Genomic DNA, 27894 nt, shown 5'->3' with positions numbered 1-27894 from the left:
TATTGTACGTCAGCGGATGGCTAACAAAGTAGTAGTATTTTAGACACTAGGATTTCTAAGTGACTATCACTTCATCATGGTCTAAGCGTAATAAATGATTATTTATTGTTATGTTTTGATTTCAGGTTTCTATATATGCGATGACTGGATTGAGGGAAGCTGAAATATAATAGCTCAAAACTACTGGGGAAAATACAGTACTTTCATATATTAGTACTTGTACATTATTTAAAAGATAATATGTGTTGTACTTGTAAGCGCCTTATGTGGTGTATGTGCGTTAGATCTTTAAATATCTAAATTAAAATATATTTTGAACAAACATTTGAATTGTCATGTTCATTCCTTCTATCTCCTCTCGGAGCAATGGCATTTTTGAAGGTTGTTTTTTTTTTTTTTTTTTTTTTTGGATCTACGGTTGTGGCACAGCCAATCATGTAAGAATCAGAATCAGAATGAGCTTTTATTGCCAGGTAAGAATAAAAAATATAGAACAAGTAAGTAAGAAATAACAATATACAAATTGACAATTGCATGTGCAGGTATATTACAAAAGACAGTTTTGTATGTACAGGTAGCCTATATTATGTGCAAATCTGAAGTGTAGACAGTATGTGTGTTAGACAAATAAGTGTATGAGTGTATAAATAGTGTTGTGTGTTCCACAGTTATTGTCAAGTGTTTATGAGATGGATTACATGAGGGAAGAAAACTGTTCCTGTGTCTGGGCATTCTGGTGCTCAGTGCTCTGTAATAAGAAACGATGTGACCCTACTAAAAAAACCCCTTTAGTGACTAAAACCGGTTAACGGACCAGCTTGACCAGACTGAGATACCAGAGAAGAGCAAGAAAAGCCTGGACTAGTTGAAGCCGTTTTTTCAGCAGTGATTTGGGCCTAGGATTTTAATATAATGTAGGCATATTATATAATTGCAACAATTATTAAAAGATCATAATAAAGCGAGAACCTAAAAAACGGTTTGTTTAATTCCTCCTGAATCTCGATTCCTTTAGTGGGCGCTGTGACACATTTACACCCCGAGCCAACGGGACTTCTCTCCTGTTTATTCTGTGGTGCGCACGTCACTGGCGCTGTGCTCTGTGATTGGCTGCTGAGTGCAGGTTCCTGATGTGTCGCTCAAATAGCTGGAGATTTCGGATGTGTTTGCATCTGTTCGTGACAAACGATCGTGCACAGTGGATCCAGACCCCACAGACACACTCCGAACTGAAACCAGCTCCAGAAAATGGCTCAGTGTGTGCAGCAGCGGCGGCGACTAGTGGCGATGTGAACGGAGACGGCAAGACGAAGAGGAAAGTGGCCATCATTACAGGCATAACCGGACAGGTAACGTGAAGAATCGTCTCAACATACGCGACGCGATGGTGTATACGGAGAGTTCAGCTAGAAATCAAAAGTCTGTCATGTTTGCAAACCTTCATTCTGTTCCAAACGCGTATGCCCTTCTTTGTTTAATGGAAAACAAAGGGTGATGTCAAGCAGATTGACAGCCTCAGTCCCCATTCATTGTTAATAGAGGAAAAGAGATGCAGTGACCGAGCCTCTCAGTCTCTTACTAGAGAGTGAGGAGGAAATGATGACAGACTTTTTTTTTTTTTTTTTTTTTTTTAAAGGCCATTTCCGGACTTATAAATAACTGACAGCTAAGCTTAGAGTACTGGGTGCATAGTGTAGTGCTATGACTTTGTCTATATGTGCCCTGTTGTGTCTGTAATGCACTAACTGTTACAGGCCTGGTGACAATTTGTTCCACTGTATACCTGTATGTCTGGAATGGCAGTATCTATGTGGTGATTTGATATGGTAAGCAGCATTTACAGCTATTGTGAACAAAAAGGAGAGTCTCGTATGAGTCCTTTAATTGTTGGCTGTTGTTTATCTAGCCCCCCACCTGGGACCTTTTCATTGTGAATCACTGTGAACTATGTAACGGGAGACACACGTGACACATCCCCTCGAAACTTCATTGAGGATATAAGCAGGTAGCGTGATGTTATTTTCCAGATTGCTGGATAGAGAAAGTTCAAACTTTTCAGAATAGGAAGCAGACAAAATGACACAACTTTCACTTCTAGTCTGCCGTGAAACGCTTTACAAGTCTTTTGTAAGTTTAGAGTGCTTGAGTGTGTTACAGACATGGGTGTGTATCTAGGCGTCCAGACCATGATACTTGGTATTCAGGTTTCTAGGTTTCGCTTTGCACATTTATGTGATGTGTTTTAAGTAACGGCCTTGTCTTGCTTTGTTTATCATATGTATATATTGCTGAATGTGTCATCCATTTTGTCCTCTCCAGACTTTCTGGACCGTAATAGTAAGTAGTTAAAAACGGTATATTTATTCTCCACTCTTCTATTCTCCAAGTGTTTTACACCATAATTCAACATTTATTTCTCCCAGACTAAAAGAAGTGCATCACATAAATATTTCTGTGACGGTGCACTTAAATATTTAATGAGGCAAGCAGATTTCAGTTTATTAAATATTGGTTGCTGAACAACTGGCCATTATTTTCTAACTGTGCATTATTACTTATACATATTAACTACTGTGTGAAAACAACTGAAGGCAGCCTGCTGAGAGAAATTATATGGAAGAGTATATGATTGAGTGGATGCATAAGGAGGAACTGAAACCCGGCTGACTACAGAAAAGTTTCATTGGCATTTTCTTTTTCATATACCAAACACACTCTAATGAAATGAAAATTATAGTTCTGGTCCGGATATAGCTTTGAGGGAATGTCAGCCTGTGTAAATATGTCTGTTTCAGATAGTGTGTACAGAGCCTCTTCCACTGTATGATGCCATGGAATCGTGAAAGTAGGGATGCACTGATCTGATACTCAGGATCAGTATCGGCTCCCATGCTGGCAGGTTCCGCGGATCACGTGTCGGTCAGACGAGACCGATCCAAATCCGATATAGTGCGTGTACTATTCTGTGTTATTGTTGAGCCCCGCGAAAGGCACAAAAACATTATAAAGCACCAAAACGTTTTCGTGCACTATATTTAAAGTGTTCTTAAAGTCATTAAATTCAAGTTCACATAAACGCTTCTTTCCACTGCGGCTGTCTGTCATCCTCCATTCAGCAATTAAACTGCGTGTTGCGCAATTAAACTGCAAGTTGTCTTGGTGTAGACTGGGGCACTCAAGACTTACCCATGGGTTTTTATTAATAGGCGAAGTTCCTCCTTTATGTCTTTCATGTAAAAATTTTGATGAATTGTAATTTTTATGATGCTGCTAGAAAACGCTTTTATTCAGAAACATGCTTGCATTGAATATTTGAAAATGTACCACCTAAATGTATTTTAGATTCTCTATCTTATGTTAAGTTGAAATGTTTTATATAATGTAAATTTTATGGATGATACTAAATTTTTTGCCATGTAAATAGCCATGATGCTAACATGGCGTAAAAAACTTAATAAACAAACAAACTCCTTCCTTGTACTAACTTTTCTATGCGGACTCGGAGGGCTGTGCAGCCTGCGCACTGTGACTCCGTGTTGTTTCAAGCGCATCATTTTGCGCACGGGATGCGCATAGCGCTCCTTTAGTATTTTAATAGCCTTCTTTTCTGCGCAATTAAAGATTATTTATAGTCTTTCTTGTTCTGTCCTATGTTGATGCCTTTATTACTATGCTATACATTTAAAAGAAATATTTTTTTTATATTTCTATATAAATGTATTTACTTGTTTTTTCATGAATGTATTTTACAACAATACAAAGAGCAATGTACAACATTTTATCAGATTCTAGACTTATTCACTTTTATTTGTAAATAAAATATTTCACTAGATCTTATAAAATTAATGTGCACCCGTGATTTTTCTAGAGTATCTTTTGCTGCTGAATTATCCACTAACCTAGTATTTTTGTCATAGATTATGATTTTTTCATTTGTTATTTTTAATTAAAATGAAGTTGTCTATATGTAGTAGATTGTGTTTAACATACAAAAGAGTAACAATCAGATCAACACAGGACATAGAAATTCAATAAAGATAATTGATTAAAAAAAAAAAAAAAAAAAAAAAAAAAAAAAACCTGTACTGGTATCGTATTAGATCGGTATCGGCAGATACTCAGAATTTTTGGGACCGGATTGGTTCTGAAAAAAATGGTATCGTTGAAAGTGCCTTGCCTTCAGTTGTCAGTTGTTGTGATGTTGGAAGGTGAATGACAGACTGGTTTTGAAACAGACATGCCTTTCTGCCTTTTGAATTATTTTGTATTCATTTTGATCCCTTTGCATGTGTGTTGATGTGCATGAGATGATACACACATACATGCATAAATGTGTGGTTTGTTTCTTTAAACATTAATTCACATGCATTGAAGTGCATCAGAACGTCACTGCTGACGTGGTGTAATGTGTTTAGATGCCAAACGGGGCATACACGATATTAATAGCCTAATTATTTAGATTCTTTTGGACTCCTTTGGTTAACTGGAAAGACCAGCTCGTAATGTATAACGTTTGCCTGGGTGTCTATGGTGAGAAGATTCTTGGGTTACTTGAATGTTTGCAGCACGTGGTGTTTAGCATTCGCAGACTGAAGAAGGAAGTTCCTGGCTCGTCTCGTGATAGAAGCTTTAACGTGGGCAGAGCGCAAGTGGAATTTGACGACAGCGTAGTAAAAAAGTGAGGCTGCAGTTTTCTTGGTGAACAGCAGAGGGCGCTCGAATGACACAAATCGTCTTAGAAGGTGTTTACGTGCACGTTCTTGGCAGACGCTTCCCATGCAACACATTGAACAAAATAATATTGATTGATATTATTGTTAGTTTTTAGTTTTTCTGAACACAGTTTAGAAAGTAGTAGATTATAAAGCTTTCCCAATTATTGTTGGAGTTTTATATTTTTATCATATGTTAGGCAAAAAATAAGACATGTCCAAAGACAGTCATGGCCAAAAGTTTTGGAAGTGACAAATTGTGTTTTGCAAAGTTTGCTGCTTTAGTATTTGTAGATTATTTTTCCCACGTTTCTATGGTATGCTGAAAAACAATGAAAGTTTTAATGGCTTTTATTGGCCAAAAAAAAAACAATGAGTCAGTATTTACAGTGTTGACCCTTGTTCTTCATAACCTCTGCAGTTCACTCTGGCATGCTGTATATTAGCTTTTGAGCCAAATCCTGACAGATGGCGATCCATTCTTGCCTTATTAGTTCTCGGAGTTGATCACAATTTGTGTGCTTCTGCTGGTCCACTCGCCTTTTGAGGACTGACCACAGGTTCTCTGTGGGACTGAGATCCGGGCAGTTGTCTGGCCACAGATCCAAAATTTCAGTGTAATGATCTTTGAGCCACTTCTTTATCACTCTTGCTTTGTGACATGGTGCTCCATCATGCTGGAAAATGCACGGATCATCACCAAATTGCTCACAATCGTTGGAAGAAGTCGCTCTTGCAGGACGTTTTGATACCATTCTTTATTCATGGCAGTGTTTTTTGGGGCAGAATTATGAGCCCACTCCCTTGGTTGAAAAGCAACCCCACACATGGATGGTCTCAGGATGTTTCACTGTTGGCACGTCACAGGGACTCATGGTAGCGTTCACCTTTTCTTCTCCAAACAATCGATTTTCCAGATGTGCCAAACAGTCGGAAGGGAGCTGTAGAGAAAATAACTTTGCATCAGTCTTCTGCTGTCCAGTCCTTCTACTTCCTGCAGTATTTCAGTCTGTCCTTGACATTTTTCCTGGGAGAGAAGTGGCTTCTTTGCTGCCCTTCTTGACACCAGGCCGTTTTCCAAAAGTCTTGGCCTCACTGTGTGTGCAGATGCACTCACACCAACCTGCTGCCATTCCTGAGCAAGCTCTGCATTCCTGGAGACATGATTCTGTAGCTGACTCCTCAGGAGGCCAACAAGAACACAATGATTGGAAGCGCTTCTTTCCTCCTTTAATTGTAATTAGTTTGCTATTTAGTTTTAATTTTGATATTTATTTGGTATGATTGTTATTAATTTGAATTTTAATATTTGATGCTTTTATGTTTGGTCAATTCATGTAAGCTGGTCATTTTGTGTCAGGATCAAAAAACAGTGAAATGTATTTATTTATTTATTTGCCAATGAAGCTTTTACTTTTACAGTCATCTAGAAATAATGTGAATGTACAGCTTAAGCAGCAAACTTTGCAAAACACAATGGTCGATGACTAATTTTTGGTAATCATTTTATGTCAAACAGATGAAAATACACAAACAAACAAACACGGTCTGATGTATGGAAGCAGTTTAAACATTTTAGATTATAATTTGGTGTAGGTCTGTCACTATAAATCCCTTTCTGGACACAATTTGCAGCATATTTCAAAGGCAGTTGCCATAACCAAAATGAATAGCAAAACGCTTTAATTGTGTGTATTTTGTTGATGTGTGCAGTTAATTATGTTAAAGTTGTTGCACCCACTAGTGGTTAATAAAGGAACACATAGCCGTTTGTTTGGATTTGTGCTTTGAGGTGGTAAACAGAAAGACTGCTTTACTGCGGTCAAGGGCAAAGGCAAGGGACCCATTTACACACAGACAAATCGACATACAGTACGTACACAAACAGAGATAATACGTCACAGACACAGAGACCGACACACGGACTGGTTTGGTTGGGCAAGTTAAGTGGGCTTATTTGATTAGCTGTCATTCTTTCCTTTACAATTCTGGCTTTCTCAGCATAAGTGCATCCACAGTTTGCCATTAGCAATCAGCCTGTGTCTCGTGCAGAGGTCTGAAGGCCTATAGATTTATCTTTATGTGGTGCGCGAGGGTGATTGTAATTGCGATGGAAAGTTTTTCCAAATTAATCAGCATTTCTGAGATGTTTCGCACATGTGGTTTGACTCAAAATAAGAGATGATTAAGAATTAAAAGGTGATTTATTTTAAAGATTTTTTAATTCAGTCAGAAAGTGATTGGTGGCTTAAGGTAGGCCAGTGTGTGCGTATGAAACAGACTGGTTGGAATGTCGTGTCCGTCTAGGTTTCCTGTCTATGAACATAATCTGCGGGAAACAGGCAACGTTTCCCAACAGTCTCAGTGTGATGATAAGCTGCTTTTTATCAGGGTTATGAGTCCGTGCTGTAGTTGGCACTGGTTCTGTCACACACATATACACACACAGAGAGCCTCAGGTGGTCGGACATTGAACAGTGTTTTATGTAAATGGCCAGCGAACGGTGTAAAAAGGAAATGGAAATGTATCTTTAAGCACATCTTTTCCTCTGCAGACATATATGTACTTATATACACGGCTGCTGGAGCTTCTCATTTTTTCCCAAAGGTCTTTGGGACTGTGCCTATATCACCCCAGCAGGAAGTAGGGGGCGGAATGCCATGGCCGGGGCGGAATGTTCCAAAGTTCTAGAATGTGCGGTCGGGAAGTATGAGAGGGGAAAAAGGGAGAACGAGAAGGAGAAGAGAATAAGAATGAAAGAGACTCGAAAGTTGTTTATGTCTTAGGTTAAAACTTGTCTTTAGGGTATGGCCGTGTCACTTTTTGATAGTCAGGTGTATTCAGAGGCTTAAACTGAGCTGTCAGGCTTTCACTGACTGACACGATGGCCTTGTTTGCTCAATTAATAATCTTTTGTCTGTGTGTGTGATACACTCGGATGATTCAGCAAACTTGTATTACACTGGCTTATGGTGTGTGTTGTAGCCCGTAGGCACTCTTTACTTATTTGTTAGCTGTCTTGTCGACTGTTTTCTTTGCATTCTTTGCAGACTATGTATGGAGCTCTTTTTAGTTAGGGGATTTTTAGTTCTCTGCTGTTAAAGGGATAGCTCGCCCAAAAATGACAATTCTGTCATCATATACTCAGCCTCATGTCGTTCCAAATCTGCTTGACTTTCTCTCTTCTGTTAAACACAAAAGTACCAAATACTTAGAAAAATTTCTTTTTTGTCCATATAATTGAATCCTTTGGGGCAAAAATAGTTGGGTTGCTTGAAAGAAATAAAGTCACAGAGCTTTGGAAAGACACAAGGGTGAGTTTCGACACAAGCGGCGCGTGTGCTTACGTGTGCAAAAACACGTATTTGTATAATGTAGGCGTGTATTCGTGTAAACTGGCTCATGAAATTCTGAAAGAAATGGTCATTGTGTTGAATACTCTCTTGGGTAATGCTTGCCGTAAATGTGTGTGTGTGTTTCTCAAAACCCAAAATAATTCTCTCTCTATGTGGTTTCAGGATGGGTCCTACCTGGCTGAGTTTCTGCTGGCTAAAGGTTATGAGGTGGGTAAGCCAATGTAACCCTTAAAGGCATGCTACAAACCCGTCTGAAATCATTCCCACATCGATCTGATGCAAATATCTTACTGTCTGTTAATAATCAAATATGAAAGTCATATGTTCATTAGATTTCAAGTTCAATGGGTTGCATCACATTTAAAGGTTTAACAGAAAAAATATTTGACTGTTCCGAGGTTTGGGTCTATTTTTTTATTTATTTTTTTTTTGTTTTTTTTTAAAGAAAGAAGTCTATTATTCTTAGAAAGGCTGCATTTATTGAATCATAAATACAGGACAAACAATAATGTTGTGAAATATTATTACAATTTAAAGTAACATTATAGGCATTTTTTCAGTATTCTTTGATCAATAGTTCAATAGGACAGCTTTTATTTAAAAAAAAAAGATATTTTCTAACATTTTAAATATCCTTGCTGTCTTGTTTGGTCAGTTTAATGTATCCTTGCTAAATAAAAGTATTAGTTTCTTAATAAAAACCTTAGGACAGAAACACTGCAAAAAAAAAAAAAAAATCTGTGACATTTACGGTAAAATACCGGCAGCTGTGGTTGCCAGAACTTCCCCGTGAAAAATATGGTAGCAACATTTTAGGTTTTACGGACTTAACTTAAATTCACAATAAAATACCATATTTCATTAACTGATGTAATGTTAATAAACCAACATACTGAAGTACTAATATCTGTTTTGAACTATTGTAATGCACATAACCACCAAAAACTGGTGGTGATGATTAAGTCACATGATGAACCAAAGCTCATCACAAACAGCTTTTATACGAGCTGAGGAGGGCAATAATTATAAAGTTTCAATGTCAACAACATAAACAAACGTTACTGTGAATGCGCACTTTTGTGACCCTAACTTATCTTCTGGTAGACTTCCAAATAGAATCAATAACAACAGCTAAGTAGTCCCTCTAGAGTACATTATTTTTGCTAACAAGCAAATTATGTTTGCTGCATAAATCAGACTTACTGAAAATGCAAATTCATTCTCTGCCAGCAGGAGGTGCTTTAAAGTGGGAGAAACAGAGGTTTCCCCAGTAACTGCTGTACACAAAGCAGCGCTGAGCTCACAAACGCCGCTTTATCAGGCATATAACATGCAAGATGAAATGAAAATGAAATCGGAAATTTAATAGACTAATTAAAGATAGTCTTCCTTCAGAAATACAATGATATAAAAACACCCGCACCTCATTTAGATTTTTAAACGTGCAGTACGTGCTCATGTTTATTCAAGGAAGCCTTTTGGAAAATCAGTCAGTTTTGATATTGTGAGAGCCACAAATAAATAAATGTATGGGAAACATATCCCACAGCACAACCACCTGAGCCCAACCTCAGTCTACTCATCACCTTAACTTTAACTGCGTTTGTTGACGGTGCCATAACCAGACTGATAAACAAACACAGACCAGAAGTTAACTTAGGGCCAGGTGCATGCGCCCGATGAAACCGTCTATATATAGAAGGTGCACAGTGTCATTCACACAAACACTTAACCCCATAATGGTGACACACATGATACTGAAATAATGCAATAAACATTAATTTAACAACATTAGATGTAGAGTTAAACCCTAATGTGCACAGCTAATAAGAAAAAAACTAAGAAGAAACATGTTTTCAACAAAAACATCAAATATGAAGTGTCATGCGGGGAATTCTGGGAGTGTCAATTTATGGTTTGTCAGTGTAAATTATACAAGACTTTTTATTTTTTATTTCCAAAAACCATATTTTTAACAGTATTTTACTGTAAAATTACTTTACATGTAATTACATTTATTCACCGAATATAGTATGGAAACTAACTGTTTACCAGTTAACAGGTTTTTACTGTAGCATTTTTACAGTCTTTTACTGTTAAAATCACAATCATTTTTTACAGTGAGCATTATGGAATTCGTATTTCAAAAGAGTGTTTAATTTTCACGGCTAAAGTACATGCTTTGCTGTTAGCTTTGGAATATATTGAAAATGCACAACAAAAGGATTCTATCATTTTTACAGACTCCTCTTTAAAAACTGATCGTCCTTTGATAGATTGTATTATGACCAAAGTGGACCATCTACAGAATCATTCAATAGAATTATTTTTTGCTGGGTTCTAGGCCATGTTGGTCTTTCAGGAAATGAGTGAGCTGATGCAGCTGCAAAGGAGGCTTTTAATCAGGAAGTTAACACATATCAAATTCTTCCCTCAGAGATCAGACCTATTATTAATCGTTAAATAAGTGGGAAGAAGAGTGGGATACATGTACAAATGATAAAGTACATGAAATACATCCAGATATTTCAAACAGATTTAATCAAGTGGTATTTACCAGATGTTGCATAGGTCATGCAAGACTGACTCATGCATTTTTGCTTAAAGGTGAAGACCCTACTCAGTGCATGTGCTGTAAGATTCCCCTTTCCCCTTAAAGAGTTATTTAGTATAATTACGGCAGAAAAAGTTTTAGAATTTTTATCATATGTTAATGTAAAAAAGCTTGTGTAATATAACTTGTGTTTGTTTGTTTGCTGATTTTTATTGTATTTGATGTACTTGTATTTTGTAATTGTTTTTGCCATGAAAATAGCCTTGGATGCTGACATGGCATTAAATAAATATATCCTACTACTACTACTACTACTACTACTACTACTATAAAAACCTTAGTGATCCCAAACCTTTGAACAGTAGTGTACATAAATTCAGTTTAAAATCCTATTTATTTAAAAGACTGGAACTTTTTTGTTTTTTGTTTTTGCAGGTTCATGGTATCCTCCGCAGGTCCAGTTCTTTTAACACAGGCCGGATTGAGCACCTTTATCATAACCCTCAAACACACACAGAAGGAAGTGAGTTTCACATAAACACACCTGGTTATGATATGCATGTTTTATGATGTTTGTAAATGCATAAATGTCTTCTAACCTGTGCAAAATATCACTAGGCATTGGATCCACTGGGGGTTGTAAGTTAATTCAGTATTTTTAATTTATTTTTAAGGTATTTTCCTTTATGGGTGCAATCTAAACATTCCTAAGCAATATTTGGACTGTTATTATTTATTTTGGGTGAAGTCTGAGAAAATCATTGGTATGGCTCCTCTGTGATAAAACTCATGCATTTGGACTGCAGTTAATCACAGGGAAGACAAAGAAGTTTTCTATTTTTGTTCATATTGGGAATGTCATACACAATGCAGTTAAATATGGTTGTAACTCTTCTTTTAAGTGCTTAATCCTGTTTTGTACAAACTAGAGTTTGCCTATTTATGGGAGTGCCAAAAGTGTTCTACGACAGAATTCACTCCCCAAAATTATTATGTATACAATGGACAGTTATAGTGCCATACAGTGGGAAAATGCAGTACATACTTACAGCTGAATGATGAAAGTTAGTTGGTTAGTTTACGCAAACCAGCTTCTTTTGTGCCAAAATATCAAAATTATCTAAATTATCTAATTATAAAAGTGTCAGTTTGGGCCAAGTTCATCGATATGAACTGATTCATCATCCATATAAAATGACCAAATTTAATTTGAGCAGGAATTTTTCTCCTGGTTATTTCTGTCTTATTTCTCTCCAGTTGATCTGGTGATGGGCAGCTTTTTTTTTTCTTTTCTTTTTTTGTGCTCTGTAAACAATTTGATAAACATTTCCGACGTGGATATGACCTCTTTGTTTTGGGTCTCTGGTTGTTTCAGTCTTTAAACTTGAGCCGATGTGGAGGAAAAAATGTTTAAACTTAAAACTTTTCATATTGCTCTGTCACATTTATGAGGAATGAAATTCATTCTTTTATTCTGTGCCTTATAGACATGAAGTTGCACTACGGAGACTTGACTGACAGCACGTGCTTGGTAAAGATTATCAATGAAGTCAAACCCAGTGAAATATACAACCTTGGAGCACAGTCTCACGTCAAGGTAAAACTTTCTTATTCTCCCAACTTCTCGCTTCCTTTCTCTGTATTTCTCAGTCACACAGATGCTCTTTGTCTGTCGACTCTCAAACTCTCCTCCTGGACAGACACAAACTGTTTCATAATGACTTTGGTTTCTTTCTCGGTGTCTGTGAGGTGAACAAATGGCCCCATCCAAGTAATACTCTGGAAAGAAAAAACTCTTAACCAAATACAGAAGACTTTCTTTCACTCTCCGTTTCTTTACCCACACCCCTAATGTCTAGTCATCTGGGATGAGGTCAGGGGGATGTTAGTCAGAGAGTTGGCCATCATGGATGTGTGTGAACTGCTGTGTGGGTGCTCCACAGGGTAATTTATGGGAAACAAGCACAAACGGCAGTTAAAATGAGAGAGAGGAAGATGACGGAATAAGAAGATCAAAAGCAGAATAGGGACGAGATAATTCGGAGGGATACGAACGAGACATTTCTGTTGATATTGTTTCCTTCAGCTATTTATGAGTTCAGTCATAGGAAAAACCAATGAAATCTGTTCAGCTGGCTATCAGAGAGAAACAACAGCGTCATGTTTTTTGCTGTAGCTTATTTATGTTTCAACCACACACAGAAAACAACTGAATGCTCCATAAAACAAGTTCTTTGGAATAATTATACTGACCGGGAATTAAAAGATTTGTTCTTCCAAAAAAAAAAAAAAAAATTGTAACACTGTTTACTCACCATCTTCCGTAAAGTCACGCAGCTTTGGTACAACATGAGAGTGAGAAAACAATGACTGAAGTTTAATTTTTGGGTGAAATATTCATTGAAGAGCATAAAGAGTTTTTCGTAAACCATTTATCTTCCATTGCATGGTGTAATATTGTTGGTTAATATTATTTTACCCCACTTACATGGCATTTGTTACATGGACCAAGCACTCTTTTTGTTAAATCCTTCTTTAGAATAGAATGGCCCTTTTTTTTTTTTTTACTCCACCCCGCTGCATCTCTCGTTTTTAAACACAAATACGCATCTTGTGTGAACAGCCCCTCAATTTATTCTTATGCAATTTAATAATTGATAACTACAGTGGCTTCTTTTGGACACTCAAGTCATATTTAAAATGTATCAATGTCATTGCATTATGTATTATTACAAGTAGTGCTTTTTATTTTTGATCCAGTTACTTTAAGTGTTTTTGAGCTATATTTCTTTAAAACAAATGTGACTTGGTTTGATATTTTGTTATATAATGGCAATACATTCATGCATTTTTAAAAATGGCTTAACTGTTCAAATACTTTTTGGAGTGACAGTTTGTCTAAAATGATTCATGAGCCTCAGTGGTTGGTTTGTAAGTCAGTAGGATGGAAAGATCCAGACTGCACCTGCGGGCTGAAAACATACTGTTAAATACAGCAGCTGCCGTAATATGGAACTAAATAATTCAGGTGGAAACTCACTGCAAAACACTGGCCAAAAGACAGACATCCATTATACTGAATGGGAGGTGTTCTGGGTGTCCCATCAGGAGGATCATCTGCTGTGATCATGTTCACTGTCACAATGAGTTTTGTACTGCTATGGCTCCTCAGTGGAATAAAAAGTACTTTAAGCATAGACATAGGACTAAGGGAGAGTATAGTTCATATTAAAAGATTGCTGTTATACTATGACAGCCGCAATCAGGATTGCTATGTGGAAAAATAAACAAGCTTGATTTAATTACACCATCAGTTTAGGCTTGTAAGTGTGTGTGTTTGCCGCGAGTGTTCATTAAAGATAGGCGTTTCAATCAGTGCCCGCAGTAATGAAGTGGTAGATCACCGCTACTCTCTGATTGTAGTTTACATTTTTTACTCACCGCACTTTGTTTGGATATGGCAAAAAGAGTGGCAGAGAAAACACACACACACACATGCTTGGTTTCCAGTTTTTACACACAGGGGTCAGCAAAGTGCTATTTTGTTTGAGAGTACCGCTTGGTGGTTTTTGTAGGATATTCGTTTATGCTTAAAGGAATGTTTCAGGAAGAAGGTGATGTGCTTTTTATTCCTCCATGCACATTCTGTCTTTGTCTGTGAGCATTTATAGTCTTGTTTATAAGTTATTCAAATAAATCAGATGGATAAATGATGGAAGGATGACAAGCATAAAGACTGTAATGAACTGTGATTGAGTTGAAATAAAGTCACGGGGGGGTTCAGGTCTAATGTTGCATAATATCGTTTGAACATTTGATTTTCTTCTAAGATCTCAGTCACTCTCTGTAATTATGACCAATTAAAATGAGAATGTGTGTGTAGGGGTGTGTGTGTATGTATGTATATGTATGTATATATATGTGTATATATAGGAAAATTATGGCAGTGAAAAAGTTATATTTAATAAAAGCACAGTATTCAGTACAAGCATACACAGTGTGTATATAATTATGTGTTAATTAAAAAAAAGCTTAAATATTATTTTCAATATGATAGATAGATAGATAGATAGATAGATAGATAGATAGATAGATAGATAGATAGATAGATGTACATCAAAGTGACAAAGTTATAATGTTACAAAAAATTATATTTTTATTAAATGCTGTTCTTTAGGCTTTCTATTCAAAGATATTAAGCGGCACAACTGTTTTTGTTAATAATAATAGAGAATGTTTCACGAGCAGCATATGAGCATATTAGAATGTTTTCTGAAGGATCGTGTGACACTGAAAACTGGAGTAATTGTTGCTGAAAAGTCAGATTTGCCATCACAGGAATAAGTTTAATAATAAAGTAAAATGTATTCTGATAGAAAACTGTTATTTATCGTAGTAATAATTCACAATATTACTGTTTTACTGTATTTTTAATCCAATAAATGCAGCCTTGCTGAGCATAAGAGACTTCTGTCAGAAACATTAAAACAATATACTGACCCCACACCTTTGAAAGGCAGTGTGTATCTTTTCAAAAGAAGTTTGTACTAATAATTCTGCTTTGATATGTGCCTGAATAATATCTCTAAATCTAATAATTAATTTAAAATCTAAAAATATTAAAATGGAAAACTTGCAGGGCAGCACCTGTTAGACATGCAGAACAGCATGAAATGTAAGGTAATAACAATAATACAAGTACTGAATTATTTAGGTGGGATATACCAGCTCCAGGAGGTCCATGTGTGCAAACACAATAGAGAGATAAAGGCGTCTGTTTACATGTGAATGTGCACTGTTCCGACTGTCATGTCAAGACCTTGTCTCAAGCGGGTTGTTATTTGGGGATGACAGGAACAGTAAAAAATGTTCAATGTCAGCGTACGATCACGGCTTTACTACATAAAGAGCACAGTGTACTTTACATGTTGATGTTTGTACAAGACTAAACCTTGCAGTTATAAATAACCACAAATGGAGCTGCCTTGTGGGATAGCACATCTGTGGTATTTGGGCTAGTATTGTTCTGTTTTGACCTTTCTGTTATACCTCGAAGCGTTTAGTATATTTCTCTTCGACTGAAAGTCTGCTTGTGAATGTTTTTTTTTTTTTTGTGTTTGCACAGATATCTCTTAGCACCGGCAGAATCTGTTTGCTCATAGCGTTATGTACAGTAGTGTGTGAGTGTCATAAGCTTTGTGTTTGTGTTTGGATTAGTACAGATCTGTAGCTAATATGCAGTCGTTGGACTGGAACGCTGCAGTATGTATCATGTTTTGTGTTCGTCTGTGAACATGTTTGATGTGTAACATAAGTGTTGTCTTGGGAAGACTGTGGCATTGTGTGCATGTTTATAGACTAATGTGACAGCAAACATGTAAGAGGATGCAGGATTGAGTGACGCGCTGAAACATAATTCAACTTTGGTGATGTGTAGCACTTTTTGCTAATGGCGACAGAAGTTTTTAATAAGGTCATGCTTGCAATGTAGGAGACTTTGTGTAACACTGAGCCTAAGTTTCCTTGTTTAGCTAATTAGGTGTCTAGAGGACACAGGCACTCTCACTTTCACACAGATAATTGCAGTTAATTGCTTGTGTAAATCATTCCACTTTTGTCACCTGCAACGACTGACGTCACTGCCAACAAACAGGCCTTTATTCAGTGCCATTACATCACATTAAAAACATGATTTTGATTTATCTAAATGACAGCGTCTGTGAAGCAAGTGATTAATTATGAGAGATAAAAATCTCTGCCCTGCCATCTCTGTCACTTAATAAAGGGTGGGAATGAAGATGCATTTTAAACATGTTTGCTTGTGTGGTAGACATGTTGTATAACATTCAGACACAGGAAGTGGTAGTAAAGTAATTTAATCTATTTTTTATCATAATAATCATTATTTAAAGTGTTTAACTAATTATTTTTACTTGTATATAAATATTTGGATATTTCTAATGTATTACTTTATTTTTATTTTATTATAATTAATTGGACATCTTTCTTTCTTTCTTTCTTTCTTTCTTCAGAAGACTAATTATAATCATCATTTATAGTTTTTAGTTAATACTTTTTATAAATACCTTATAGATTTCTGTATTATATTATAATTAATGGGACATACAGTGTGTGTGTGTGTGTGTGTATATATATATATATATATATATATATATATATATATATATATATATATATATATATATATATATATATATATATATATATATTTATATATATAATATTATTTTATTATATTATTAAATCTTTCTTTCTTTTGCTTTCTTTGTATTCCTTTGATCAACACTTTATTTTTAAACTAATTCATTTTTATATTGACATTTACTTCATTTATTTTAAATAACTTTATTTATTAATCCTTTTTTATATTATTTGTTTATTTTTTATATTAATTTATTTATTCATTTACAGTCATTTTTTTTTCTTTATTTTCCTTTATTATGTTTCATTAATCCCCAATGATAATTAGTATGTGTGTACATTTGAGCTGGCCAGTTTTAGACATTGACATAGTTTGTGAATGGCAACACAGTTGTGTTGATGCTCTTATCTGGGTATGAGTTACTCAGCTTTGAAAAGAAACGACCCAACAAATGTGACGTCTTTGGCAAGTGGCAACATAAAGCGCATCAAGCAGTCACGGCATTAATCCAGGGATTAAAACAGCATTAAACTTGTCAAAAAAATAAAGCAGTTTTAAAGTCTGTAACCTTACGTAAGCCTTGACTGCTCCACATTAAGCAAAGAAAGAACATAAGAAAGATGTGTCTTATGGTACACCTTGTCTTTTTTGGATATATTCAGTCCTAGAAAATGGGTTAAGATGGCTTGACCCATCAACATCAAGCTCTTTTAAAATTTTGGAAGGAATGTGACTGACATGGTACGTCTGAATAATATGCCAGTCTTTGTGAATTCGCTAGCACAAGCGCTCAACTCTTGATTGAGAGGTGGAAAATAGCCGTTTACAGAATAAAAGCAGGTATTGCAATGAACAATTCATCCTTTGTGCGGTGTAAACGGACACATTCCTGTCTCATGCCCTGCCCTAAAGGAGTTAACATTAGTCAAGAGAAGCATTTAGTATTTAGTTTTATTAGCTTTTTTCGTTTTTATTGTTATTTATTATTATCATTATTATTATTGCCATTACATCAGGTACTGACCTTGGCAAAATGCTGAACAGAAGTAAGGAATGAAAGAATATAAATAAAAGATGGTAGTTTGGATCGTAGCATTGCCAGAGATGTTGGCTCAAGTGACTGGAAGACTAGGATCAGGAAATATTCAGCTGCATATTAGTATCATTGTGTGTGATTCCAAAGTAAACTCTGAAAATGATTAATGATGTTTAAGATTATGATGAATGTAAAGTAGGATGCAAGAGAAGAACTTAAGTTCAAGACTCCAGTTATCACGTTATGCAGAGAAATGCTATTAAGCCTCGAGGTTTGTATTTCCATCTTTTGTTTTCATGCACACTGATGGAAAAATCTCCAAATCTCCACATTTTTGCTTTCTCATTTAAAGCAGAAACCTCTCTGGTTCCCTTTTCTGTTGTGCAAGTCATTGCACTCTCTCTGTAATCAACGCTGGTGCCACTTGTCTGCGTGACCTTTAGATATGTACTATATACAAGTAGGGCTCAACAATAAGCATATTTTTTTTCCTAGTCAGGCCAGCAGTTACAATATGTGCAACCCTGCCAATATTTTCACAGGCATCACTATATAAAAACTATTCACTTTTTATATTTAGAAACGTGTCTGATAAATGATTTTAATTATTTTATTTTATTTTATTGCTTATTACACAGCTACTTTCCAAATAAATGAACATCAAATACAGATTTGAGTAAAAACTTTATTATTTAAGAGTGCCTCTTATACAAGAGACTTTTACAGATATGTAGGAAATGAGTTGGCTTGGACAACAGTCATTTTTGTGAGAATTATGGATAAATCAGACTAATTAGAATCAAGTATTTCAGAGTACTGTGTAATCATTTTAATTTACTTGTTGTTTCAAGACTGCCACAAGTTATTATCCTCCTCTAAAGCTCACCTATGTTAGCCAGCTATAGATAACATTACATATTTAATTCAGAATTTGCAACAGCAATGTTCAACACTACACAAAAAAGTCATAAAAGCAGATGTCTAAGAAGGGTTGCTGATTGGACAAGTGACAAACAGTCTGAGATTGTGAGCTGGATTGTTTTAGACAGGTTAGTGGATGGCATATGATGACAACACAAACATTTGGCAAAAAAAAAAAATATGGTAATGAATTTGGTCTGGAGAGAGACCTACTAGACACCAGAGTATATAATTACAACTATTTATAGCTTGGAAGCATTCATCATCTTCTCTCAAAATAAACATGCAGGTCAAGCACTCATATTTGATATTTTTATGTTAATCTGAAGCACATTGTGCTCATTGCTTTTAACAAAACTGAGGTGGATGCTCAGCAATGAAGATCTTGGCATATCAGTTTGTGCATTGTCAGTGTTTCAACAGTCTGTAGGCTTCGTGACATACAGAAAAGCGCACACAATAGCTCACATCATTCTTTCGAGCTCCTAAGTGACAGCACCTGTCAACTGTGATGACACATGTGCTGTGTGTGTCAGAGAGTTGGTTCAGTCAGAGACCACTCACATGTGGTAGTTGTTGGTTGCTGTCAGCACAAGGTTAACTGTCAACTGTCAGGAGTTGAACTCAGAACCTTGTGTGTGACTGCGCTGTTCTCAAGCAAATGAAATAGCATGATGAAAAACGTGTGGCCGGATTATATGGATTGCACTATACTCTTCCTTTAGAAGTGTTTGCACAAAGCCCAGACCTGAACACCTCAGGGATGAATTTTGAAAGCCTACTGTTAGCCAGACCCAACGTCAACGTCTGATCTCACTGATGCTCCACTCTCTGAATGGGTGCAAATCCAAAAGTCATGTTCCAAAATCTAATGGAAGAGATTTGAAATTAAATGTAAAACAAAACACAAGTGTTGCTGAGGTCAGGCACTGATGATGGGTGATGGGGTCTGGCCTGCTCTTCCAATTCATCCCAGTGGTTTTCAAAGGGGGTTCAGGTCTAGACTTTGCAGGCTGTTGAAGCTCTTCCACACCACATGTAATTATTTAATAAAAAACAAAAAAGAATAAAACGAAAAACGTTTGTTTTTAGTAGTAAATAAGTAAACACATTTTAAATATATTAAAACATTTTAAAAAATATATATTTTTTATTTTCATTTAATTTAATTTAATTATAATTAATAATACATTAAAATTAATAAAATACATTTCTTTTAAAAAATTAACTAAAAGTTGAAATTAACAAATCTTTAGTTTTCAATTAATTATTCATTTAACTTTTTAACGTTTGTTTATTTTTTTTATTAATTAAGATTAATTCAAATTATTAAATAAAATAAAGATCTCTAATTTGGAGTCAGTAAAGGGGGTTCCTGAGCCCTACTGATGGAGCTGTGGGGCTACATGAGACGAAAAAAGTTGAGAAATGCTGTCTTCTGGAAACATAAGATGTGGTAAAAATAGAGCTTTGTTTTTACAAGGATGGAGACAGTTTAAGGAAATATGTAACAGGCTAAATGATTCCCTAATTATTTCGCATTCGCTCTCCAGTGTTTCTCCCCTCCCTCCGCTCTCACACACTCAAGCGTGTATGAGCTCTGCGATTGCTACAGACAACTTGCGCCTGGGGCAACCCCAACCGCAGCCCATAATGATCCAGGCTGTTGCCATGTTTACATGTGTGTTTATGTTTGAGGGAAGGAGTGAATGATGAGGTGAGCGTGTCTGGTTGAGCAAGCAGAAGAGCGAGGGACGTTGGTGTCATCTCAAGCATAGATTTAATTAGCTGATGAATTCCAATCCTGACGTGCTGAAGCCGTGAGCAGTGTAGGAGTAGTATCGACAGAGGAGGCCAGCTCTATTAGGTAGAGCCGAAAAAGAGAGGGTTTTTCGCTTGTGCACGAGTCGCCCCGGGCCACGGGGATTTTCCCGATGTCAGACATAAATCCTGCCCCCTGACAGTTCCAAGTTGCTGTGGAAACACGAAGAAATTGCTTTTGCAGCACAATTTTCTACGAGTCTCCCGCTCACTTCGGATAACGTGTAAAATGCGGCCAAGCTTACATAAACGACAAAATCCCTGTAATTTCCACGTCTTTTCTTAGCCTGCAAATGCATGGAGGGAGCAATTTGGAATTCGCAGAATACTTACTTGCATCAATGCAATGGCTACTGCTACTAGTAACAGCTGGAAAGAGCAAATTACGGTATCGGTGTTCCTCTAATAGCACTATTTTGGCATTTTCATGACATTTGAAATCCACGTCCTGGCTGTTTGTTTGGAGAAAACAATGCCCAAGAAATGAAAATTGCTTGCGGCGTGGCAAGATGCCGTGAAAGCTCTCCACACAATCTGAAGTCATAAATCTACTTGTACCTGACAGAAACATGTCTCTCTCAGTTCGAACTGGTATGATTGAATTGTGTTTTGGCTCACGTTTAAGAGCATGTTTGCACAGTCCAAAAAACTTCAAGCTAATTATCCCAGCAACGGTAATGATAGCTTCTGGACGAGCGCCAAGCAACACAACTAAACTCAATCTGTTGCTGCATTATAAGGATTATTTTGAAAGTGCTGCGAATTTGAGTTGCAAAGACACTCGTTTCAGTCTCATGACAATCAGCTGTCAGTCGCTTTTGTTTTCTCTCTGAGGTGTGGTTACAGATGCGCACTAGGGTATTTCGGGACCAATTCAGATTGTGCCTGTTGCCGAGGGTTTGTCTTGATGGAAAAAACATGTAGGTGCGATTCTGAGAAGTGTAGGCTATGTCAAATTTGAGGAACAGGTTAGATGAGTTGTCTCTCCCTCTCTTTCTCCTGCTCAGTTCCTGTCTGTCTTTCAGTTTCTTGCTTTCTCTCCCTATCTTTAACATCTCAGTTTCAGTCAGGGATTCCCCGGCTCGCTCGTGTTTGGGAATTGAGTATGTCTGAACTCGTTAAATTAGAGCAGAGACCTTCTTTCTCAAAACCACTGTGCAGTAATTCAGTTGCATGATGTAGCACCTCAAACTCATTGCAATGTTAAAGGAATAGTTCATCCAAATATTAACATTTATTTACTCACCTTTATTCTGTATACTACGTGACTGAAATTTTGATGAGTGTACCTTTTCCCATATAAATACAATTAATTTAAAGGTTTCAGAAGGATGCAAAGGCACAATGAAAGTGTGATAGAAGTTCTGAGTCTGTGTGCTAAATGAATCTTCTAAAGTCGTAGGATAACTATTTATTAGGAACTTTTCACTGAAAATCTTGACGTCCATGCTTGTTCTCTTTCCCGCATTCATGAGAGAAGTAACAATGACTGATTTGTGAACAAATTGTTCTTTTAAGTCTAATCTTTTTAGTGAATCAGTTAACAAAATGATCCTTTAAGGTTCAGATTTTTGATTCATAGTCAGTTTTGTTTGTATAATAGTTTGAAATACACTGCGAAATCAAACTAGCCATAATGCAACATTGTTAGATAATACTGTGTTGTTGTTCTTTTGATGGCTTGCAAATTATATGCACCGAATACAGTTATCCATATACAACATTTAGCTGTTTGACCCAGTTTACATGAGCTAGAAGACACATCGTTTGATGTTCTGTGTTTTCCAGTAACAGCAGAGCATGCAGCTCTATGCAAACAAAGACACTTGATATCAACCAAAGGGAAGATTCCTTCTCTGAGTTTAGAGCGTTTTGCACTGAGTTTTATTACCAGGCAGTTGCTTGTTTCATATTTTCCTTAAATGATGTTTATGTTGGCAACTTCTGACTTATGTTATTGAGTTATGTCATAAGACTGAATTGCATTTAGCCATTTACTTGTATACTTTTGCATTTAAGTCTTAACGCATAAATGCCTTGTGTTTGGCAGATCTCTTTTGACCTGGCTGAGTACACCGCAGATGTTGACGGGGTGGGGACCCTACGGCTGCTGGATGCAGTGAAGACCTGCGGTTTAACTGACACCGTCCGCTTCTACCAGGCCTCCACCAGCGAGCTCTACGGGAAAGTACAGGAAATTCCCCAGAAGGAGACCACACCATTTTACCCACGATCTCCTTATGGTCAGCATGCACACATCCTAAAACATGCTTTGCCTTTATATTTTTACGTTGTTATAATGATAATAAATAAATACACAAATAATATATCTCTCTTTTTTTTTCACAGGTGCTGCTAAACTCTATGCATACTGGATAGTGGTAAACTTCAGGGAAGCCTATAACCTCTTTGCTGTGAATGGGATCTTGTTCAATCATGAGAGTCCTAGAAGAGGTCAGTTACACACCACAAACTTTTTCCTTCTTTCTTTTTGTCCCTTTTTGTTTTGTTATTTTAGTGCAGAGATACTGAGATCCATTTGGTTGGGGCCACTTTCTGGTAAAAGTACACCTTATGTGGTTTCATTTTCATTTGGTTTTGAAAAATATGCAGTAACCAACAGCCACTGCTATGTGTTAGACCTCATAATTTCTGTCACTTCATTAATCAAAACAGGCATAAGTTCTTGTCAGGTTTAAAAACTCAACCTCCTTTTTAATTTTCATAACAAAATAAGAGTAATGATTAGTGGGAGTTTAAAAATGTAAGTATGCATTTATATTTTTAAATGCTTCCAGTATGATACATGTTCAAAATATAAATTCTGTCATAATTTACTCACCCTCATGTCGAATGTTTGAATTAACTTCTTTTGTAGTATTTTTAAGAATTTTTAAATTCTTGTTAAACTATCCCTTTAACATCTCAACTACCCTACCATTCAAAAGTTTGGGGTCAGTAAGATTTTTTTTATGTTTATGTAAGAAGTCTCTTATTCTCAATCAAGTTTATTTGATTAAAAATACAGTAAATACAGTAATATTATGATATTGCAGTTTAAAAGAACAGCCTTTAATTTTTATTACATTTTAAAAAGTAATTTAAACTCCAGTCTTCAGTGTCACGTGATCCTTTTAGAAAATGCTGATTTGCTGCTCAGGAAACATTTCTTATTATTAATGCTGAAATATAGACAGCTAAATGAAGTGTGGAAATCATGACACATGTTTTTTTTTTTTTTTAGATTCTTTTTATAAACAGATTTTATTTAATGCAGAGCAACTTTTTTTTTTAAAGTAATATTTTTTTAGCAATAAAAATGTTGCTAATATAAATATAAATGTCATTATAAAAGTATCAAACACAAACCTTACTGACACCCCCAAACTTTTCAATGTAATGCAAAAAAAAAAAAAATTGCATAATGTAGCGCTCATACACATGCAAATATGTATTTTTTAAGAACAAAATTTCAAACTCATTTGTAGACTCATCCACAACCCAAAGGATGGATTACTGTAAAGCATATTCATCCGTCATTTTTTTTTAGGTGTGAAGCTTTCATAGTTTGCTTAAATGACAAATAGTTGCTACTAGATGCAACCTCTGGTGTGTGAATATTCCTCAAACAGTCTGTCAGTGCCTTGATGGCAATCTTGGCGCGACAGAACTGTTTACGTTACAAGTGCGTGGCGTGACACAGCAACTAGAACACTCCCATTAAAGTGTGCTTAAAGTGTAGATATTTTCAGTGATTGGAATGGAAGTGACAGTTTTGTGGTGTCACATGATTAAATATAGTTTCATTTAATTTCTTAATCAGACAGAATCAGACTTATCTAGACGTCAAGATGGCTCATTAGGTTATGAGACATACAACAGCCCTGCAGACTACACTAAAGGAAGTGATGCAAGAGTCCAGGGAGCATGTTGTATGTGTGGCCAGACCCGTTGTGATTGGTTTACGGGGGCGTATCATGACACAACATTCGGTAAAGGGTGCAGCCATGACATCTTCTCAACAAGAAGAGTGTTGTTCTGTGACCCCCCCCCCCCCCAACGGCACAGGAAGAGCGGTGATGTCATTAGTGGCGGAGATTTTTAAGCCGGTGACACAAACATAGTCAACTAGACAGTCTAAGCGGATGTATAAGTTGAAGGGAAGACGAGAAAGAAGGGAGTACAGGGCTGGAGTAGGGTTAGATAGCTAGACAGGGAGAGTGATGGATGGGATAGTGTGAAAAAAGCCAACTTCATTTCCTGTCTGATCTCAGTGGTAGCCTCCCCTCATTGGGGCGGGCGATGATGAGTTAATCTGGTTTGGAATTCACTTCGGAAATTTCAGCCTGTATCACACTTTCACACAATAAACAAACTCACTCTGAAAGAGTTTTACGAAAATATGAGAAGAGAAAAATAATCTGTTACAAACCCGCCACAGAGACGTCTGGGGTGTGTGCGCATGTGAAAGCAGTTACACTTGACACCTATTCAGGTTTGTACGGCTAAATAACAGTGTGTAGTTGTAGATGAGAGAAATGGTCGAGCCAGTCAATCCGAGGACATCTGAGGGCTCCTCCATTACACGCTCATCTCTCGTCTTTTTGTTCGCTCACGTTCCCTCTTCCCTGTTGAAAGACGAGCGTTTTAAAAGAAGTTAAACCTCTCCAGGTGAGAAGGGCTGCACCTGTATGAAGGTGTCGATGGACCTCTCACCTATCGCAGACACACACACGCACACGTGCACACTGCTGGATGAGCCGTGAGATGTTTGCTCTTTCATTCCTCGTCTAACCGCCTCACACACCCTGTGGTTTGTGTTGTCATGTTGTCACGGCAAACAAAGAAGGGAAGTGAATGAGATGCTTCTTTAATGTCTCAAATTAAACATCACTCCTCACCTTGTATCTCTCTTGCTTTCTGCTTCTCACTCTCTGTCTGTCCGACACACACTCCCACATGTGCTCCCAAAAGCTGACATGGTTCCTTACGTTTGGGGCTCGACAATAAGGATTTTTTCTAAATGCCTAGTTGGGGATGTAGTTCAGATTTCTACATGACCTGTCAATATTTTTACAGGCTCTAGATAATTAGGTTGTATTATATTATACGGTTTATTTTATAGGATATTTTAAGAAAGGCAAAGCGCCTTATTATTTTCAATTATTTGCAACATAATTAGTCACATTTATTTATTTATTTATCAATTAATAATTTATTTAAGTTTTTAAATGTTATAATATAATATATTTATTTATTTTATAATATCTTGTATTACATAAATACCTGTGATTTAAAAAAAAAAGAAAATATATATATATGCACTATACTATATAAAATAACTTTAATATTATATTGTATAAAAGGGTTCTATTATGCCCCTTTGTATAATATGTAATATAAGTCTCAGGTGTCCCAAAATGTGTCTGAAGTTTCCAGCTTGAAATACCCCACGGGTCATTTATTATATCATTTTGAAAATGCCCATTTTGAGTGAAGGCAGAAACACACTGTTTTCATGCATGTCTCTTTAAATGCAAATGAGCTGCTGCTCACACCCCCCCCCCCCACCCCCCTTCCAGAGTAGGGCTGTACTGTACTGTAATTAGTTTAAACTTCTGATAAACGGTTTCTTGAGCGCACACATCCAAAGCACGTGTACAGAAAGCGGGCTGTCATGCGGCATATGTGTTCTAAACTAAGTTCTCTTTCATGTCTTATTGCACTTAACAAGAAATTGCATGTTTAGATTAGGATCTCTGTGCCAGCAGCATTGTGTTATCAAAAGTATTGACCGTGATACCTGTTGGTACTGTAATTTTAAAAACGTCCATTACCCGCTAACATTTGAGCGATGTCAAGAGGAGCCTTCACACAGAAGTAGTGATTGTAAGTTCGGATCATTTTATGAACTTGTATGAACCGAACTTTTGCCATGGTGTTAGAACTGGTAACACGATGTCATGATTTCATGTTTTCTTGGGTTGTAGGTGCACCAGGGACCCCTTAAAGCACTTAAAAGTCAGATTTTCATGATATGTCCCCTTTAAGAATGTCATTATATATTTTACATTCATAATTTTTGATGTTTTCTAAATGTTAATTTATATTAATATTATTATATCATTTTTTTCCCAGAATTTAAATGTATTTTTGTCATTTTAATGTATCTGTTTTTTCTTTTCAAAGAAAATTTAGAATAGTATCTGGAAGTTATATGGTTATAGTTTTCTGTATGTAACTATATTAAAAAAAACTTGTAAGATATAGCACTGACCCAATAGGACAAGTGACAGTTTAGTCAGCTGGTCTGAAACTCGTAACAGCCTCCTGGTCGAGGTGCGGGGCCCACCATATTATTGAGGCACTCTGTTTTGAGCAGAACTGTTTTTCTGGTTTGACATTGCAGCTTTGCCAGTTCAGGGAGAGCAGGGCGCTGCTGTGTGTTTGTCATTCATATAAAAATGAGCGTGGCAATCCGATGGTTGTGTGTACATCTGCATGAATGTGTGTTCAAGACATGTGTCAAGAAACAGGAACAGGGCCTTGTACTGACAGTCGTTTTTTCACGTGTTGGAAATATCTGAGTGTCAGTGACATGATAGACCAGACATCTTGACTGCAACTTTATTTCCACCTGGTTTGGCAGGGCGTCTTTTCCATCCATTAGAAATTTCACCTAGGTACTCAACGTTACCCTCGCTCATTACTCCTAAAATGTGCACTGACATGCGCCCGGGCACCTTCCGCTGCCAACACGCACACCTGCAGGTCTGCCGCGATCCCGTACGCATAATCATGGTCTAAACGTGCCCTAAACTGGGTTGTTTTAGACTTGATGAGAGCGAGCTGCGGTCGACTCCCTGCGACTCTGCTCCTCGTCACAGCTTCCCACCGTGTGCTAAGAGACGGCCTAATTACACTCCGACTGGAAACAGGAGCCGGTGTGCGGAAATGGCCTGTCTTGGAACCTTTAAACACACTTGCGCACAGACGCATAGCTGGCCCATTATTGTGGACCCCGGTTTGGTCAACGGCTTCGATTTCCTTTTTCGCTCTTTTTTTTCAAATGAGTGAACCGAAAATCAGATCCTCGGGTCCCCCCCTGTGGTTTGTCTGTGAGGACGGATTGACCCGGCTGTTTTACAGTGTGGTATTTTAAAAACCGTTCTTCTCGTGCCAAGCTCACGCACCTGGTCATGAGCTGCGTTTAGTACGGATTAGAAAGAGCCCTTTGTGATAGCAGCAAGCCTGCGCACGGGGGGCCCATGACGGACATCCTGTAAGTGGAAAGAGTCTGTCCACCCAAAATTTTTTTTACATTTTATTT

The 27894-nt window shown here is 36.9% G+C and overlaps 1 protein-coding gene across 2 annotated transcripts; it reads left to right on the top strand.

Moving 5' to 3' along the window:
- Positions 1 to 1068: 1068 nt before the first annotated feature.
- Positions 1069 to 23278, top strand: LOC122141044 (GDP-mannose 4,6 dehydratase-like). 2 transcript variants are annotated; one of them, XM_042746871.1, is made up of 7 exons: positions 1069 to 1349; positions 8232 to 8276; positions 11059 to 11146; positions 11242 to 11262; positions 12111 to 12220; positions 22615 to 22807; positions 22914 to 23278. In XM_042746871.1, the coding sequence occupies exons 1-7, from the start codon at positions 1131 to 1133 to the stop codon at positions 23261 to 23263; spliced, it is 1026 nt and encodes a 341-aa protein (XP_042602805.1). In that variant the 5' UTR covers positions 1069 to 1130; the 3' UTR covers positions 23264 to 23278. The 2 variants fall into 2 exon arrangements, with proteins under 2 accessions (XP_042602805.1, XP_042602806.1); XM_042746872.1 differs by lacking the exon at positions 11242 to 11262 and having other exon boundaries at positions 1077 to 1349.
- Positions 23279 to 27894: the final 4616 nt, after the last annotated feature.

Source organism: Cyprinus carpio, chromosome B20 (genome assembly GCF_018340385.1).
Source record: "Cyprinus carpio isolate SPL01 chromosome B20, ASM1834038v1, whole genome shotgun sequence".
NCBI classification, from domain to species: Eukaryota; Metazoa; Chordata; class Actinopteri; order Cypriniformes; family Cyprinidae; genus Cyprinus; species Cyprinus carpio.
Note: the sequence above shows the minus strand (reverse complement) of the source record. Positions and strands in the feature narration are given on the sequence as shown.